This window comes from Erythrolamprus reginae, chromosome Z (genome assembly GCF_031021105.1).
Source record: "Erythrolamprus reginae isolate rEryReg1 chromosome Z, rEryReg1.hap1, whole genome shotgun sequence".
Classification (NCBI taxonomy): Eukaryota; Metazoa; Chordata; class Lepidosauria; order Squamata; family Dipsadidae; genus Erythrolamprus; species Erythrolamprus reginae.
Window position 1 is genome coordinate 21,384,082 of NC_091963.1, and position 20,579 is coordinate 21,404,660.

General features: G+C 38.4%; 1 protein-coding gene across 1 annotated transcript in view; it reads left to right on the top strand.

Annotated features, from left to right (window-relative positions):
- The first annotated feature begins 2,263 nt into the window (after window positions 1-2,263).
- KIF5B (kinesin family member 5B) overlaps window positions 2,264-20,579 on the top strand; it is a 48,332-nt gene continuing 30,016 nt past the window's right edge. Inside the window, exons 1-7 of the mRNA XM_070727550.1 lie at window positions 2,264-2,781; window positions 9,926-10,013; window positions 11,684-11,757; window positions 13,511-13,615; window positions 16,889-16,937; window positions 18,210-18,265; window positions 18,351-18,438. Coding sequence (XP_070583651.1) covers window positions 2,656-2,781; window positions 9,926-10,013; window positions 11,684-11,757; window positions 13,511-13,615; window positions 16,889-16,937; window positions 18,210-18,265; window positions 18,351-18,438 — 586 coding nt within the window. The 5' untranslated portion in view covers window positions 2,264-2,655. The remainder of the gene's footprint in view (window positions 2,782-9,925; window positions 10,014-11,683; window positions 11,758-13,510; window positions 13,616-16,888; window positions 16,938-18,209; window positions 18,266-18,350; window positions 18,439-20,579) is intronic.

The window sequence follows — 20,579 nt, forward strand, 5'->3', positions numbered from 1 at the left end:
GAAAGAAGCTTACGAAGGACCCACCCTCATAGATCAATCAATTAAAAATGGCGGCATGGAGTTTGTACCTTAAGTCTTGTAAAATTCATATTAACCCTCCCAGATAAGCCAGACAGGAAACATGACAAGATGAACTAATTCTGCTTTAAGGCAACGTTGACAGACTGTTGCAAGGGCAGGTCCTTCTTAAATCATCACTAGCAAATTATTGAGTTGACATCATACTATGAGAACGAGTGGAAAATGTTGTTAAATTGAATAATTTACTTCATATTCTTAAAAATATCCAAATAGTATTTGCAGATTTGAGATTAAAGCTGATTTATCCAAAATTCAATTGAGTGTATTGTACACCCAGGAGAATATACCTGAAAAGATGGACATCAGATTTTATTGGGAGATATTTTTATTGACTCATATGTATGATAAGATTCTGCAGATTTTTGACCTTTTGTTGGGGACAATATTTTAATGTATATTAATAAATTTATCATGAAATCTTTATGTTACAAAAATAATGTAATGTTGAATTAAATGCTAAAATTTGAGACACACTTTTTATGAGGAATTATGCCTGTACTTCCTCCTCCCATGTTTCCTCCCACCCTCTCTCTAATAAAATACTATTGAGAAATTGGAAATGTGATATTATTGATTAGTCTTTGGTAATGTGTAACATCTATCCTGTAAAATGAAATACTTTCTACTAATCAAAGAATAAGGCAACATATTCTTCTTTGACATAGCTTCGTGATCACTCACACTTTGGTAATCTCCTCACTGGACTATGTAACATGCCCTACAGGAGCTTCCTTTGAAGATCATCAAAGTGCAGCAGTCAGGGTAGTTATAGGTGTCATCTCCCTATGCCCATGTAATACTGCTACTCTGCAAACTGCAATAGCTCCAAATAATTTCCCAGACTCTATGTGAGCCAAAAATCAGCTGGCCGGAACACACCTGCACGTTCAAGCTGAGCTAGGGCAACAGCTTGGGTGCCAGCAGATCTGGCTCTGCATGCCACCTGTGGCACTTGTGCCATAGGTTTGCCATCACTGCTCTAGGACTAGGTTCCTTCTAAATCTTGTCATCTTACAGAACCTAGAAAGCTTATTTTTTCCCCACGGTTGCTCTTTCTCTCTGGATCAGTCCTTCGCCCCCCATTCATGACAGATCTCAACTCTGCTTTTAGGGAATCCCCTAAAATCTAGTTTTAATCCCAAGCTGGGAAGTCCCCTCAGGGAGGTCCCCTGAGGTTGTTTTGCTGTATATTTAGTTGCCATTTTAGTTTTGCATTTAGATTTTTTATTTATTTTATTTTATTTATTTTACATTATTTATTTTATTTTATTTTATTTTTGTTTTGTTTTATTTTATTTACTTACTTACTTACTTATTTATTTATTCAATTTTTATGCCGCCCTTCTCCTTAGACTCAGGGCGGATTATAACATGTTAGCTGTTAGTTGTCACTTTGCTTCTTGTTATTTCTTGTGCATTTAGTATGTTGTGTACTGTACAGATTAATTTGAATTGGGCAGCTAAAAAACTTGAAATAAACAAAGAGAGCTTATTGTTTCTGGCCTTATATGAAAGCAATATTATTGATTTTTGTAATTTTAATCCAATTGTTTCAATCAAAAAAAAGATTGGGGTACTACATTACTCAGAATGATTCATACCTGGAGCAGCCTATAACATCAATGAATAACCAATTTAACCAGATTAGTTAATCCAATTTTATGACTTCATTTAGAATACAGAACCACCCTCAATGACTGGCTGGGTTCACACAACATATTAAGATGAAATGCGACTAGAATACCGGTAGATTAACACTAAAAATAACATATTAAAAATAAAGATGTAGGTGTAAAAAGTTTGAGTACGATCCTGTAATTGATCACATAATATCAGATAAAGTTACCTGGAGACAACTAGAAATATATAGAAATTAAAAAAAAAACCTATATCATTATTTCCTTCACTGCGCAAAGTTTATTCAACGTTCTAGTTATCCCTGAGATTCCCTGACGATCTCTCATCCTAGGATGAAGTCGGTGCTTTTCTGAGGGGAACCAGTCAACCTGGGACTGCGGGACGTCCTAAATTCAACCTCTCTTCGTTTGAAGTGAGCGCCTGCGCATCAATACCCCCCTCCCGCGCGCTCGAAATCTCCACTTTTCCGTTTGTCTGTCACGCGCGTTGCGGTCCTGCCCCGCCCTCCGACGGATGGGAGTGCGCTGCTTCAGTTGACAGCTTCCTTGCCTTCACGCTGAAAGAACACGAGCCGTTTCAGCGGCTGCGCAGAGAGAGAATGAGAGAACGAAGAAGCCGTTGGCATCCCTGCAGAAGGTGACGTCACTCCTCCCAAGCCAGCTGTCAACTCCGCCCTCGTTTTAAATAAGGGGAGGTCTCGGTTTCGCCGGTCGCGGGTGCCTTCATGGCTGCCATATTGGAAAGGAAGTGAATGCTGGAAGTAGCGGTAGAAAAGCCCTTCTTCGTTCCTAGTGCGGAAGAGGCCATAATTATTCCCCTTGGCCAAGGAGAAGATAATTCGGCCGTGGATTCAGAAGCTGAGCGGCTGGGGAGCTTGACAGGCAGCATCCCAGAGGGGGAAAGGGTGATTGCAGCGGGCGGCGGCTTTGGCCTAAGATGGCGGACCCGGCGGAGTGCAACATCAAAGTAATGTGTCGCTTCAGACCTTTGAACGATTCGGAAGTGGTTCGAGGCGACAGGTATATTGCCAAGTTCCAGGGCGAAGATACCGTCGTCATCGCGGTGAGTGAGGGGAGAAAGACGGGTAGCTGGGAGACGCCGGGTGGGAAGAAAGAGAAATGAAAGAGGAGTGGCTGCGCTGTCTTCGGGTCTCCCTAAAGGCTTGACCGTTGACTGGAAGGGTTGTATTGATAGGGGTGGCAGCAGGTATTGGTAATCAAAAGTTGACTTTGGAGCCAAAAGCGGGGGCTGCGCCGGGCCTGAATGAGAGTATGAGAGATCTGGAGGTGGGGCTGCTCAAGTGGAGTTGCGGGAGTCAAAAACGAAGGTCTGGACGGAGCCTGGCATCCCACGAGAAGTATTTATTTAAGAGATTGGACCTAAATTTTGAGCTCTTCTCACATAACCAAGGGAATAATTCTAGCAGCTGTCAATTCTGATGTCATGCAAGTATCGAAAAAGGAACCCAACATACAGAAAAGCAGTTAGCTCCAGGTTATTTTAATCCTTATTGTGCAGAACAAGTGAAGTATTCAAAAGCATCAAAATAAAACCCACTGGTGAGGCTGTTGTGTTCACAGAATATGGAAGAGCTCCCTTGTGGAGTTTTAAAGTCTGTAGTATGTGCATGTTAGGAGCACTAGTGTAATTATCTAACTCACTGTTTTCCAGCAAGTTAATTGATAGCAATTGACACATTTGTAGGAAGGATAGATTTCTATCTCAGCAAATTCTTATAGATCATTGGAAAGCAAACTTGAACATGCATATATTACATTAATTTACTGTCAAACAATATTGTATAAGCAGAATTAAAGCACAACATGAATTCCATTACTAATGTGTTTGCAGAAAAGCATTTCATAATTTAGTGCAAAACTATGCATATGTGGGTTTTTGCTGAATCTTTGGTATGCTTTTATGTTACACTTTTAATGCTCCTGGACTTGGCATTCTGGAATATCTAACCTCGTTTTGCAGATTTTCTTCAGGCAAAACCATAAATGTTTATATATGGAAGATTAACTTTATGTTGTTATTGAACTGTAGTGGATGCTCAGCTGCATCATAATAAGTGATTTTAGAACTGAAAAGGAGAATAGGTTTGGGAAAAAACATGATTGGTTTGATTGATCACTTTACAACAGCTCTGTAATAAGTACTATTAACAATTTTTTCTTCATAAGGATTTATACTTCAAAACCAATTTTTCACTCAGTGTGAGCCTTATTTAATAATGTATTATGTTCTTTTCAGATGAATTGTAACAACATCTGGAAATCCTTTTTATATTTTTGTCTAAACAGCTTATTCTAAGTAATTTACTATAATGAAGTTTTGTGAAAATTGTACATTAACTACCATATTTTTTGGACTATAAGACACATCTAGCTTTTGGGGAGGAAAACAATTTTAAAAATCTGCCTCTGCCTCCCAGCAGTTTGCCTCCTTGCAACAAACAGATTTAGCACCTGCAGCTGATTGGCGGTTGGATCAGCCTCACAGAATAGCGCTTATCAACTGTTCCAGAATGCGGGGATCGCTACCAATGCCTGTCGCGACTTCCGCACACCTCATTTTTGGCCTCCATTGTTTTCACCCTATTCCACTGCCCATACTTACTGCCTGGAATGGGCCAAAATGTGGTGCCTAGAGGTTGAAAATGGGGCGTTCCTGCTAAATTAGGCTATGCTGAAGTTTGCTGTTTGCTGCAAGAAGGGAAATTGGTGGGAGATAGAGCCCAAAGGTTGGGGGCTGGCAGGTGGGCGAGTTTTTGCAACATTTTCTCTATAAGACACACATACATTTCCACCCACTTTAGGGGAGAGGGGGAGGGAATATGTCTTATACACTAGAAATAAGTAGATTATTCTTGCTGTCCAAATAAAACTTGTGGGAGTGACTTGAATGGCATAGAAAAAGAAATCTGCCCAACATTTGAAAAGTTTCTTACAAATCTAAAGAAATATGAAAAAAGAAGAGTATTAGATCTAAGAAGTCTCCCAGGAAGAGCATTTCAGAGATGTATTTCTGCTGGAACTACTGAAAATATTTTCCTTTGAGTTTATTTTATTCAATTCAGATTTACTCAGTTGCCAGGAATGACGCATTTCTTTATGGCAATCTTCCCTGACCTTAATGGTTTTATTTGTTGTAAATTTACCTCCATTGTAATAATTACTCCTCATTACTGCTGAACAGAAGCTGGGGCTGTAGTAGCTTCAGATTTAAAGACATGTTGCAGAATTTGTTTTAACATTTCCAGAACAGTTTTTCTCACTTGGAGAAGAAATAAGATTGTTTTGGTCCTTTTAAAAGATTTTGAAAACTGATATCATTTTGAACTGTGATTGGAAATGTGGCGGAGGAAGTTCAGGTTCTTTAAGAAATGAAGACATGCAGCAAATCATAAACAGAGCTTTGTAGACCTTGGGGAAATAAGGAGAAATAACGAAAAGCCTTATTTTTCTCAAGTGGTTTGAAAAAAAACCCCACTTTCTGTTTTCTTCTATATATTTCTGGTTTTTCATAATTATTGTCCTAGTCTATCAATATCAAAATTACACTTTGAATTATTTTTTTGGTAGTCTTCAGAAGTAACCCTGTGTACATTGCATTACTGGATCTGACTTTGCAGCTATAAAAATTGAATAATTTAAGGTATGCAATCTTTGTCTAGAATGGCTATATTTGGCATAAATAGCAACTTGGCCATGTGTGTTGTAAAAAATATATACAGAGAATTTTTTGTGATATATAAAACTTGCACGTGTCACAGAATTATAGAACAATATTAAGATTTTTTCCCTCTAAGGCTTGATATTTATAGTATGCATTCTAAAAAAAGTCATAGAAGAGAATTATGAAACAATTTTAGAAAAAAAATGATTAGGATTGTATGTATAATTGCCCAGATGATTGTAGTTGATATTGAAAATGTTTTTTCACATTTACTATTTTTATAGTAGTTCTTATGTATTTAAAATATTTTAATAAAAGTTGTTTCGGAAAATATAGCATATATATTAATTTCCCAGCAAGATTTTCTTTTTGTTTGTTTTAGATATTTGAGTTGGCTTATCACTTCTTTGTGTCTTTTCTTTATTGATTCAGTCTACTCTGGTTGCATTGTGAATAGACCACAGTTGGACTAGAGGAGGAGTTTAGGATGAAGTGAAAATAAGTCCTGACTAGAGACCTAACAAGCTGTTAACTTGCTGTGTGGAATAAGGATGCTTTGGGGGCTGTTGAAATATAGACTACCTGTTGCAAGCAAGCAGTTTACTAAGGAGGGCATATCTATATTTCTCTAATAAATTTCTGTGTTTAATGTAAAATTTAGCTTAGCTTTAAAAGCAAATTTCACATAATGAAATAAACTGAAGTTACAGAAGCAGAATGGGTTCAGTTCCAAGTGGGGAGAAAGACACTGGAAACATGATGGCTGATTGGAAAGTTGATTTTTAATGGTGGACAGGATCACATGTTTTGAGGTCCCCTACAAAAAGAGCACAGGGTTGAGAGAGATTTATACTCTCTGTTTTGCTTTGAATTTGAGCTTGTATTTTGATTGGTTGTCAGACTCCTATGGGGCCATGCAGGGATAATTGTCTTTTGACCCCAGGCTTGGTTAAGCCTCCTTGGGGGATGCAATCTCCCCAGGTGCCATGTGGTGAGTTTTGTTTTTAGATGGTAGAGGGTTAATCCAATCTTTCTTGGATCTTGGGTAAGGGCATTTGCTTATGAAAAGATTATTTTTATGAACAACTCAAGGACAACATCCCTATGATGTGAATTGGGTTAAATGCCAGTGATTGTCCCCAAATTACCGGGACAGCTTTCATTCTTAAGGAGGGACACATTGTTTGTGCTTTATGTGCAATACATGCATATCAGGTGCACACAGAGATAAAGGTTTCTGATAAACAGGCAGAAGTCTTACCGTCAGAATTGTTTAAAATTGGGTGCATTGACCTTTTTATTTCATAATTTATGAATATCCAGTTTTTATTTGACCTTAGAATGAACAATCATTTTTGATGCCACACCCTTAGTCTTCTGGCAGATGCCAGTGTGTGTGTGTCTGCTTTTCAGTCATTCCAAAATCTGATGTTATGAATGGAATTATTTTTCGTGAGATCTCTGCAAAACATGGACACATGCTACATGCTGGATAAATCAGCTGAAAAGTTTGTCATTGTGTGAATTCAACTTGTCAGAATAAGTTAGATAGTTCCTTAAAAGGGTAAGTCCTGTTTGTTCAGATAAAGGCTGCAACCCAATATTTTCTCCAAACAGTTAACCAAATACCTATGGAAAACCTGTAAACAGAACATGCAAACAGTTATACTTTCCCATTGTTCCTTACAACTGCTGTGAAACGCATGTTGATCTGATGCTGAAAGTAATTACAGCAGTTAGGATTAATGTCAGAAAACTTTTGATTGTCAACTCACATGTCATTAGATTACTAATTTTATATCATAAGCAAAGTTTACTACATAATTTTAATAAAGTTATTGTAAGTTAAATAAACACCAGAGTTATATTATTAAGGAATAATATCTTGGATATATATGAACATAGCCATCTCTTTAATGAATAAATGAGTACTGTACAAGGATAACTTAAATAGCAGCATTTATTTTCACCTTTTCACAGTGCCTTTTGCGTTTAAATTTTAATAGAGACCAGCAATGAATATAATGACAAACTTTTCTTTAATATTCATCATACTTCTCTAAATCTAATTTTTTAAACTTGTAAAGTATTTTAATTAAAACAAAATGGAAATTCTTATTCACAAATTTGTAATGATACTTGTTTTTGCTATTGTGTATTAGTATAAAACAGATTTCAGTATTTTTAAGAATATGGTGGTTTTTGTGAAATTAGCTTTGTAGTGACTTGCATAAAACACATTTAACAACATTAATAAAAGAATTAGTGTATTCTTAATATGTGAGAAGAATATAAATATATATATATATTTCAATCAAAAGCTATGTGGCTATTAAACGTACCATTTCTTACCAGGTTGGAAATGATACAGTTTCTGAAAGTATTATCATATTTCTTGAAGCAGCCTATTGAAATAAATCCTAGTTAGTACTTGATAGAATTATGAAACTTCATTTCATATCTCTCTGCTTAACTCTTTAGGAGTGTTGAGTATATTGACAGTCTTTAGACCTTAAAAACAGATGATTGTGGCACTCCTGTGCATGTGTGCCAGGGAGCTGCTGTTCCAGTTTCCGGTGCTCCCCGGTTTGGTACTTCCATTTTGGTACTTAGTGCTGAAAAGATTCGCCACCACTGCTTTAGACTGTTTATTATTTCAGCATCTAGTACTTTTATATTTCAATCTAGTAAGGAAAGGACCATCTAATATTTCAACTAGAAAATATTTCTAGAAACTCTAAAATATATGTTTATCACTTCAGTATTTTATTTGTTCCTTTCCATGGAAGAAAAATTAATAAGAGCTGCATTTTTTTTGAAAAATCTTGATAAACACAAGAAAAAATAATATTTATTTATATCCTGCCTTTATTATTTTTACAAATAACTCAAGGTGGTGAACATATCCAATGCACTTTCTTCCTCCTTTTTTCTCTACTACAACAACCCTGTGAGGTGAGTTGGGCTGAAAAGTGTGACTGGTCCAAGTCATCTGGCTTTCAGGACTTGAACTTATGGCCTTCCGTTTTCCAACCTGGTATTAACTACTAGGCTAAAGCTGACTGGCATCAAAATGAGATGAAATAATCAAATACAGTGTTCCCTCGATTTTCGCGGATTCGAAGTTCGCGGAAAGTCTATACCACGATTTTTCAAAAATATTAATTAAAAAATACTTTGTGGGTTTTTTCCCTATACCGCGGTTTTTCCCACCCGATGACGTTATATGTCATTGCCAAACTTTCATCTGCCTTTAATAAATATTTTTTTTAATAAACTTTAATAAATAAACATGGTGAGTAATAATCTGAATGGTTGCTAAGGGAATGGAAAATTGAAATTTAGGGGTTTAAAGTGTTAAGGGAAGGCTTGTGATACTGTTCATAGCCAAAAATAGTGTATTTACTTCTGCATCTCTACTTCACGGAAATTCAACTTTCGCTGGCGGTCTCGGAACGCATCCCCCGCGAAAAGCGAGGGAACACTGTAATACAAAGTTAAAATTAATTTAGTTTCAGGTTATATTGGATCCCTGTATTTTTTCTAATATTTTCATTAGACCAGTTTTAATGGTTAAATCACTGCTTTCAATGTTGTCTGAAAAATCTGCTGGACAGTCCATGCATAAAGATTTACTAAAACTAACATAATCTTAAGCATTGGATAAAATTAACCTTGAAAATTACCTCTCCTTTTGCTGGAATTTTTTATCAGTTTTAGTATCATTAAATTGACCAAGTGGGTCCATTTAGAAATCTAATAATAAAATAAATGTGCAACTTGAAAGAAAATTAGTATTTTCAAGGAACTATATGAGGTTTAGTAAAAAAATTTATTTTATTTATTTATTTATTATTTGGATTTGTATGCCGCCCCTCTCCGAAGACTCGGGGCGGCTCACAACAAGTGAAAAACAATCCAATCCAATCCAATTAATTAAAATATTATAAGTTTAAGAAAATCCCCAATACTAACATACACACATACAGGCATACCATATATAACTTCAACGTGCCCAGGGGGAGATGTTTAGTTTCCCCATGCCCGACGGCAAAGGTGGGTTTTAAGGAGTTTACGGAAGGCAGGAAGAGTAGGGGCAGTTCTGATCTCCGGGGAGAGTTGGTTCCAGAGGGCCGGTGCCGCCACAGAGAAGGCTCTCCCCCTGGGGCCCGCCAACCGGCATTGTTTAGTTGACGGGACCCGGAGGAGGCCCACTCTGTGGGACCTAATCGGTCGCTGGGATTCGTGCGGCAGAAGGCAGTCTCGGAGATATTCTGGTCCAGTGCCATGAAGGGCTTTAAAGGTCATAACCAACACTTTGAATTGTGACCGGAAACTGATCGGCAGCCAATGCAGCCAAATATTTTTGTTAACAAACAATAATAATAATAATTAATAATAATCATAATTGGTATGCCGCCCCTCTCCAAAGAGAACTATATTGTAACCTCTGACCCCAAATTAATTGGAATACCAAAGGATTGTTCTAAATTTAAAACTTTACTCTTATGTTTATTTTTTCCAGTCTAAGCCTTATGCATTTGATCATGTGTTCCAGTCCCACACATCACAAGAACAAGTATATAATGATTGTGCTAAAAAGATTGTTAAAGGTAAGAGGAGACAACTTTACTTTATCTGTCTGTCCGTCCGTCCGTCCGTCCATCCATCCATCCATCTACTCACCCACCCACCCACCTACCTACCTACCTACCTAAAGCCAATACCACTCACTCATCACACAATTTCCATAATTGTAAAGCTTACAAACTTGACATTTGGCATGCATGTTCCTAGGTGTTCTCTAAGAAAGGATTTTTCAAAATGACCATCAGATCATTACTATTTCTTATACAGTATATAAGAATATATACTGATGCTAATGAGCTAGACGTTGTCCTCTTCCCCCCCTCCACCTGAAAAGAACTCTGTTCCAACCGCCAGTAGGCATGGCGCAGCATGGGACTCATTTTATGAGCCGGGAGTTTAGACATTCTACTCCCCACCTGAATAGAACTCTGTTCCAACTGCCAGTTGCCTTATATTAACACACTGGTGCTATTGATAGATTGAACTATCAATCTATCAAGTCCAATCACATAGTTTCATAGTGAAGCATGGGTATTCAGCTACTAGTAATAAAATATGTGAGTCACAGGTATAATTTTGTGTACATAACCTATTTTGCCTTTTAAAACATTAATTTAGTATCAAGACTAAACAATGTAGATTGGATTCAAAAATTAATTTATTCTTTAAGTCTGATACAGAGTTAAAATTCAGTTTAATGTCTGAATGCAGAGATGTTTTTTTCATATATCTTTCAAAAATATGCCAAGAAACCTACTCCAAAATTTAGGAAATAAATTAAACTATATAGTATATAGTATAATAGTAATTAAATACTATTATACAATACTGATTTTTCTCATGCATTGCAATAGCTGATTTTTCTCATGCATTGCAATAGGCTATTAAATAGAAAACTATGTACACATTTTTTTATTTCCATATACTCCAGCCATAAACTTTCTTCCTCCCAATTATCCTTAGATCATTAAAAACAAACCAGTCTTATCTATTCTTTATCTCCTATTAAGCTTATTTAGTGTTATCTATTAATTGTCGTAAACTCACAGTCTGGGGTTGTACTTGCTTTGTGCTGCTGAGATAATAATCATAAAGTTGGGAATATGAACGAACGAAATAGAAATGAGAGACAGGTGAGGATGAAAGATGATTGAGAATGCACAGTGGTTGTTTCCTTGTTTCACTAAAGATTGTATTACTAGTGAAAAGAAGTACAAATTAAAACCATATCTGAGAAAGTAGCAGCAAGTATGCAAGGTCAATATTACAAAGATTTTGTACAGTGGTTTCTTTTTATGGAATATCATATGAAGCTACTATAATTCAGCCATACCATATTTAGGAAGAAAGTCCCTGGCACCTAATGAAAGTTTAAGGATAAGGTTAAGTATACAGTATACTTTTCTTAAATGCTTAGATTAAATAATAGAAACTCTGCTAGGGAGAAACTGTAATATGCACGGAAACTCCTGATCTTGCAAGAAGTTAAATATTTGCCCAGATCAAATATCTGTTCTTCCTTTTTACCACAATTGTCTTGCTTTATTAGACACTTTTATTGTGTACAACTGTACTGGACTCTCTGGAGCAAAACTTAATGAATCTTTTAAAGAAGAGTATTGATTTCAGAGTACAGTGCTTTGCATGAAGCTACTATGGAATCTATTATTAATGTATATTCTTTCTACTGTAGATGTACTTGAAGGATACAATGGTACAATATTTGCTTATGGACAAACATCATCTGGGAAAACTCACACTATGGAGGTAAGATATTGTTAAAAATGTTACTTAGTGCATGCTTCTCTGTACACATCAAACTGTATTTAGTGAATGACTCAAATTAAGGCAAACTGGGAATAATTGTAGAAATAAATGAAAGTAGTTATAACTCAGCAAGGTATTTCTTAATAAAATTATGTAGTAGAAAATTCATAGACAATGGTGAACATTAATGTAATTATTTTAGGGAACAATTCTGTTTATTGAGTTATCAATAGTATATATTATATTTTAAGTAAGTAGTAAGTATAGGTATTGTAACCGCAGGTTATAACATAGAGTACTCATATTATAAAAGTAAGATTGTAAAATGTGATAATAAAAAGAGGATTAGATGCAAAAAGATCCAATAAATTATGGCTAGAACTTAAGTAAGAACTTAATTGTTTACTTCTAAATTTAAATGATAGCAGAGCAAACGTAGCAGCTTAGTTGCTGATAATTAGGAACTCAATGAAAGAAGATATCGGTACTCTTTGATTAATGTCCACTTGTTCAACAGTTCTTCAAAGTTACAGTGGCACTAAATGAGTGATACTTTTTGCCAGTTCTTGAAGTTCTGGCCATCTTAGCTTTTCCCACAGTCACATGATCAACACAGGCAACTAGCTTACACTTAAATGGTTACAGTGCCATGTGGTCTTGTGATTGCTAAGCAAAGTCAATGTAGAAGTCAACAAATTGTTCCTGTAAGTCATTCCCCACACCTGCCCTCTGGCCTTCTTGTAAGCTGTCTGGGACTTTCTCCTAGCTTCCCCACTGACTTTGGTCTTTGGAAGCTAGCAGATCTTTGTCCCAAGCAGATCTTTGCTTAATGATCCTTGATGCTCACTTAACAATGGCAACAGGGATTGCCAGGATTGGGACTACTAAGTGATGCCATTATGTGATGCCATTATGCCATTATTATTTTATGACCTCATCACTTAGCAACAGATTTTATTGTCCCAATTACTATTGTTAAGCAAGGATTACATCTAAATGGTACAAGGATAACTTGGTAAATTGTATTACATTCCATCAATTTCAGTGGGAAAAATAAAACAGGTAGTTATTTCTCAGAGTTGAAATTAGTGGGTTAATGATTAGATTTAACCAGATCATGCCTGTACACTTTTCTTATAATAATAACAATTAATAACTTATTAAATTTATATGTGTTCTGATTATTGGTTTCTGTGGTTTACATACTGTTAAAAAAATTTAAAAGCGAGGAAGTGACAACAAAAAGGAGGTAAGATGGCAAAAATTATAAAGCAGATAAAAATTAAAAAAAAACCCCAATGCCAACAATCCAAAGAGGGTTTCAGAGAACTATAAGTAGACTGGGGCCATTTGAACATCATTCTAGAGTCCACATGCTGCTAGAGAGAATGAGTGTTTCCTGGTCACAAAATGTGTCAGTGTTCAATAAAGGCATTCATAAATCAGATGGGATCAGCCAGGCAGGCACTAGAAGAGACAGGTGGTTCCTCAGGTAAGTAGGCCCTATGTTACATTGGACTTGAGTCACAGAGGAAACAGACTAGCAACCACACAGTTAGTGAAGCAGAGGTGTTACATGGATACATCAAAGCATGCTCATCACACCCTATGTTTATGAATTCTGCATTCTAGACTAGTTGAAGTTTCCAGTTAGTTTTCAAGCGCAATGAATATAGTTTTTCAAAAATCTTATTTACTCTTTTCAGACTGAATATGCAATCTTGGTAATAATTAAAATTATTTTTATTTTAAGGGGAAGTTGCATGATCCAGATGGAATGGGGATTATTCCAAGAATAGTGCAAGATATATTTAATTATATTTATTCCATGGATGAAAATTTGGAATTTCATATTAAGGTAATTTATTCGTTCATTTTATTTATATCAATGTGTATCTGGCAATATGAAACTGGATGACTAGCATATTGTAAAAACAACAGAAAAAAACTATGAAAATAAAAATTAAAGAAATATCAGATCTGAGGTTATTCATATACCTTCCCAATTTAATTCATAGAATGCCCTGGCCTAGAGAATAAGTATTCTTTAATGTATCTCTCGATAGATAATCTAGATTATGATTAGATATCTCTGCCCTACAAAGACCGAACTGGAATCAACCCCAAATGAAGAAAGGACCATCTCAACACTTCTAAACCCCTAAACTGTTCCAGAAGTCCCCCATGATTGCTGGTATTGAAAACTGTTGAGAGATAACAGTAATCAGGATGGATGTGCTACTGAAATCCCAATTCTAATTTGTAAGTACTGTAAAGTGATCTGGAATCCAATTGAGAAAATTCCAGATAATCCACTTCCTCCATTGCCCTCCAAAGCTGAATGTTCCTAACAGCCTTTCCCCCAAAAGGGCAGTTTTGAGACCAAATGAACTGTCCAATAATAACTGTCCAGCAATGGCTTCTTGAGAAGGGGATACACCGTCTCCTTAATGCAGGGGTCCCCAAACTTTTTACACAGGGGGCCAGTTCACTGTCTCTCAGACTGTTGGAGGGCCAGACTATAAAAAACCCCTATGAACAAATCCCTATGGACATTGCACATACCTTATTTAAAGTAAAAAACAAAATGGGAACAAATACAATATTTAAAATAAAAAAGTAATAAAGTAATTAAATAATAAAGTAATTTATACTTCTTTATTAACAAATAAATTTAAACTTAAATCAACAAACTCCCTCCATTTCTCCTTCCTTCCCTCCCTCCTTCCTCTCCACTTCTCTCTTCCCTCTCCCTTTTTTTCCTTCTCATTTGTTTCATTTTCCTCTCCCTCGTTCTTTCCCTCCATCATTTTCTCATTTTTCTCTTTCTCTTTTTCTCTCTCTCTCTTTCCATCTCTCCCTCTTCCTTTCTCTCTCCCTCTCTCTCTCCCTCTTTCTCTCTCTCCCTTTCAATCTCTCTCTGCCTCTCTTTATCCCCCCCATTTTCTCTCTCTTCCTTCCCTCCCTCCCCTCCCTCCTTCCTTCATCTCCACTTCTCTTTCCCTCCCTCTCTTTCCCTTTTCTTTCTTTCGGTCCACTTCTCTCTCTCTCTGCTTCTCCGGCGGACACCGCCTCCGCGCCCTCCCCTTGGCTCAGCCCCCATGGCAGCTGCCATTGGTGAAGCGACAGTGGCGGCTCCTCTCGGACCAGGCCCCACCAGCTGGTGCCGCTTTTCGTGCAGCTCCAGCCTTTTCCCATCCCAGCCGGTACGGCCACTTTGCCACTGACACAGGCAGTGGGGACCACCTTGTCCCCTTTCAGGGCCTCTTTGATAGTGGGCTTGGGGATCTCCCATTGTTTTTATTGTTGCGGCGCCGGCCAGTAAAGCCGGCTGCCCGGGAAAGCAGCGTGCTTTTCAAACGTGCCGCTGTCCTACGCTGCTTTCCCGGGCAGCTGGCTTTACTGGCCAGCGCCGTGACAACAACAACAATGGCGCTATGGCGGCCGCTGATGCTGAGAGCCCCAAGGCTGCTCTCAAGCGTCAGCGGCAGGCTTGGAGTGAGCAGAGCTGTGCACCGGCAGCAGGAGCCAGTGGGGAGGCAGACACGGCGCCTCTGCCGGAAAAGGCTATCAAAGAGGCCCTGAAGGGGGAAAGGGCGGTCCCTGCTGCCTGTGTCAGCGGTGAGGTGTGCTCGCCTTGTGCCACGGGGGTGGGGGTGGGGAGGCAGTGGAGGTCGGGTTTGCAAGCGGCCACCTCCCCTCCCATGCACTTAGCCATGGCGCACTTAGCTGTGACTTTCAATGCACGGTTTTTGAATAGCCAATCGCCTTTTCCTGAATCTCCGGTCCACTCACCGCGGAGGAGGAGGTGGGGAGGAGGAGGTGGAGAGCCAAGGGGCGGGGAGGAAAGTGGGTCTGCCATTGGTCCCTTTCTCGCCTTTAGGGAGAGGAACTGTTGCTGCTCTGCCATAGGGCAGCAACAGTTTCTCTCCCTAAAGGCGGCAAAGAAAGGGGCCAATTGCAGGCCTGCTTTCCTCCCCGCCCCTTGGCTCTCCACCTCCTCCTCACTCAGCAGCCAACTACTATGAGTGGACAGGAAATTTGGGGTCTTATTATATCGATCAGTAAAATCTCGTGCGCTGCCGCGGGCCGGATAAACAGCCTCAGCGGGCCGCATCCATCCTGCGGGCCATAGTTTAGGGACCGCTGCCTTAATGGAATCAACCTTTATCCAAGAATGAATTTACTATAGCTGTGGCCACTTAGAAGGAGATGATCTAATGTATGGACAGTCTTCACAGGATCAATAACAGTGTCTACCACATTGAGAGCAGCAGGCTCAAACTCTTCTCAAACTGCAAGATCAGACTATGCCTCAGTCAAGTTCCTAAGAACATTACGATTTTAAACTTTAAGGATGTTTAGATTGGCTCAGACCAGATTCTGTTAGATGCATTGAATAGTCTTCTCAATGGTCCTTTCTATGGATAGCAAAAATAAAGAAAATTCAGAGTTGCTTTTCAAAGGCTGAGAGCCCTCTGAAATAATTTAGAAATATATGAGAGTCCAGGAGATTTCCTATTGTAAGAGCAGTCCAATTTCCTTTTGTTCAAACTGTAAAGTCATTTAGTTTAAAGTTAGATACAGACCCAAGTTTACTTTCTTACTATGGTTTACTAAGCTTTACTAAAGCAAGCACATTATTAAAAGTCAATCAGAAAGTATTCTTGGGTCTAAGAATGAAAGATCAGTTCTATCTTCCAAAAAATTATGATTGCTTGTCTTAAAATAATACATTTGATACTTGGGTAACATTAGTCTTCCCACTTTCACTTTTCTATAGTTTGAAATGCCATAGAGATTTGAGAGTAGTACTTCTTTACTGCAAAGATTAAATATTTTATGTTTGAATAGTTTTAGTAATTTTATATATATGATGCATAACTAATGACATTTTTATTAAGCTTCAGCATCATTTTTGATTTTCTATGTTCTTATTGTCACAGGTTGTTTTTAAAAAATTGTGCCATTTTAAATGTTTGACATTTGTGAACTTTATAATGCTATGGCTATTAAAATGGTTCAGAATATTGTATTCGGGTTTATAAATGAATCATAGATATATTATTTTAATATTTATTCATTTTGCATAAACGAAAAGTTACAGTTTTCTTATGCCACATTTTTTTAGGTATCATATTTTGAAATTTATTTGGATAAAATAAGGGACCTTTTGGATGGTGAGTATATTCTTCTGAAGATGAAAAGATGTACAGTACTTTTCTCGCAAACAAACATAGTAGTACTTGCTCTTAAGTGTATTTTCTATTAGCGCAGTTCAGAATTGTTTGGAGATTCTAATGAAGAAGTAAGAAGTTGGTGTGCATATCATAGTAGCATGAGGATGGGCAAATTAAAGAAGTAGCAAATAAGGGGAATTATATCTTGGTCTCTTAAAAAGAAGTAGACAAAATTCATGTTTAGTGGCAAAATGCCTAGGATTTTAATGTAACGTTTGATAAAGTAATGTAGTTTTGTAGTTAATGACTTTCATGTTTCGAAATAGTTTGAACTTAACAACAATGCTCAAAAGTACTTTTATGAGTAGTCCTCAAGTTTAGATGGCTGCAGCATCACACAGTCAGGCAATCTCCATTTGCAAGCTTCATAGCTGACTTCGGACAAGCAAAGTCAATGGAGAAGCTGGCAGTAAATTTGCAAATGATTGCAATATGATGTTTCACATAATAACCATGTGTGATTAGCTTAGCGATTGCAGCAAAACTGATTCAAGTTTGATGTGGACACGTGACGTTTCACTTTACAACTAAATTATTTAGTAATGGAGTTTTTAGTCCCAGTTGCTGTGCTTAAGTGGGAACCATCTGTGGGCTGAAAACAAAAGGCTTGTGAGGAAAAGTAAAAGAGATCAGAATTTTGAACAGAATAGGCTCACCCTGTGTTGCGAATACTGTAATGCTGTTATATACGGTAAATTAAGGTTGCAGATATAAATATAGGTTGCAGTTTGAATAATTGTCACTTCATCTTAGCAATGCAATTAGAAAAAATTCTGAAATGTAAAATTCATGAGAATATAGTATTTTTTTCTAGGAAAGAAGGCTAAGGAATTTAAAACTTATTGGAGAAAAACAATGGATCTAAATTTTAATAGCAAATTTTACAAATGTCAAGTTATAATTAATTAAATGGAGGTCTACTTCTTTTGTCAATAAAGGAATAATTACATTATGGAAGAATTGCTACAAAACAACATTAAGGTAGTATTGAGTATATCCAGAAGTATTTGTGTAGAACTATGATTGTACCATCAGTTATTACAATGAGAATAGCTTAAGTCCCCAGTTATAAGTATGTCCAAGTAGTAACAAGAAATGGCTTTTATTGTCTGTTTTTGATCAAAAGTATCTCCACTATCACAGAATTTGCTTAGTCCTAGGCATTGCTATTTAATAAGTAAATATCAACTATTGTAATTTTTTTCCTTTTAGTCTCAAAGACCAATCTTTCTGTTCATGAGGACAAAAACCGAGTACCTTATGTGAAAGTGAGTTTAAGATTTGAGTATGTATCTTGCATTCTTTAGATATAACTTTTTAAATTATTGATTATGTTAAAATATATTTTCACAGGGCTGCACTGAACGGTTTGTATGTAGTCCAGACGAAGTTATGGATACTATAGATGAAGGAAAATCAAACAGGCATGTAGCAGTTACAAGTAAGTGATATGTTTTAGTTTAATTTTTTTTAAAAATTGCTTTAATCAGAATACTGTAGTTAGTGTTACCTTCTCATAAAGATCCATTAACTTCATCACCCATGCTTCAATCGTGGGAATCTGGATCCTTCTCCATCCTGGAGTGGAATCAGCCTTCAGAATGGGTTATCCTCAACCAATCATCTAGAGGATCAAGTCAGTCATTTGCATAATTGCTAGATCCGCCTTGTAGAACCCCAGATATAACTCGATCCTTGAGAGGATAGGCTGTGTTTAATTTCATTCCCTGAAATCTTTATCTTTCTTTCCATTTTTTAACCTTAAACTCTATACTAACCAAACAGCCCTTCTCAGGGCTCTACCCTTGCTATGTTGCTGAATCCAAACAGTTCTTCTCAGGGCTTTAAATTTGCATAGCTAAGGAATCCAACTTTGTCTTTCCCACATTCGCCGGAGAAAGAAATACAGCTGAAAGGCAAAACAGGAACAGAGCAACTAATAAGATAGTGGTGAACGCCCACTTGCCCTCTCCCCACCCTTCCACATTCTTAGCGGAGTGACAAGGGGAGCCCGAATAGAGATATTTTGTATTTCCCGCATTCAGACCACAAGCAAGCCACGGAAGTAGAGGTGAGAAGCTGGTTGCTGCTGAGTCTGCTCGCGGCGGCTGTGCAGCCGCAGCCCCCTCAGGACAGGCCGTCCTCCTCTCCCCCCGAGGCTTAGAAGCCAGACCCAAGGGGGGGGGGAAGGAGAGGAGCACAAAAGGGAGGTTTGTTGCCTTGGCAACAAAGTGAAGCAGAGGGTTTCCAGGACTTTGGGGCCGTCTTCACAGGCAAGCACAAGACCATACACTCTCCCATGAGGCCACATGCATCTCATAGAGGGTGGCCATACTGGGTGAAGTCCACGAGGCAGGACAGGGGGCTACCATCTTGGAAGTGGACCTAGGACCTCACAGGAGCGGAGTCCCCAAGGATCAATGGCTTCAGAGAACCACAACTCTTCTGGGGTGGGGGAAGAGACGAGAAATCAAACAGGCCCTCATTGGGTGGGAACCGGATCTCTTCCCCAGAGCATTTTTCCACCCGATCAGAGAGTCCTCAAACTGGTCACACAAAACTTCCAAGGGCCCATCTAGAACAGTGCAGCAGGCTGGGGAACGGAGGGATAGAGCCTTGCAGAGAATATGCAAGAGGGCTTAATCGACTGGTGAAGCCTCCCAGGGTCCCAGAGCAGAGCTGGGCCAAGAGACCAGGGGATCAGAGTGGGATCCCCTGGCATTAGATGCTGCAATCTCCCCAGATCCAGGGGGGACATCTGGGAATCCACAGATCACCAGGAGGCATGGGCAGTTCAGGGGTTTAACGAAGATGAGGCAACTATAATTGAACAAGCCCTGGCATCACAGCCACCTCCTCACATTGCCCTGGATCCAGCTAATATCAGAGCCCTAATGGCAGAGGCTCTTCAGTAGGCCTTGGCATATAATTTCAGACCCTCTTCAAGGGGAAAATCCCCCCCCTCCTTCGCATCTTCTTCCAGGGTCTATTCTAAAACCTCTAGCCATCTAGTGCAGATAGTTTGGATGATTCCTCAGAGGAAGGGGCCCTCAGTGGTTCCAAGGAAGAGACTCAAGATGAAGGGGATTCCAGATGAAACCTGTCAGAGGATGAGGGCATGACCTCAGATCAACCTTGGTCCATTGGTCTATTCCCAACAGACCTTTTTAATCACTTTTGTGCTCCCTCCTTCCACATCTTCTGCTGCAGAGGACCAACATAACCCACTCTTCTCAGAGACAAGGCCAGTGGTGGATATCATCCCTATCCCCAAGCTATTTGTGGAGACAGTGGAAAGTCAGCAGGCATCTCCTACAGCTGGTCGTTTATCCTCATATCAGGACAAAAGATATTTTAATGTGGCCTCTAACTTTTCTAACTTTTGTTTTCTGTGCCGGTAGTAAATACTCCAATAAGAGCCTTACACTCATCCATCTCGATTCAGGGAGAGGCAAATGAGGTACTGAATCCGGAAGATAAGTACATAGAGCAGACTCTGGTTAAGACACACCAGTCAGCGGCACGGGCCATTAAATCGGCAGCTATTTCTTCCTTCTTTGCACGTGCGACCCTCATGTGGCT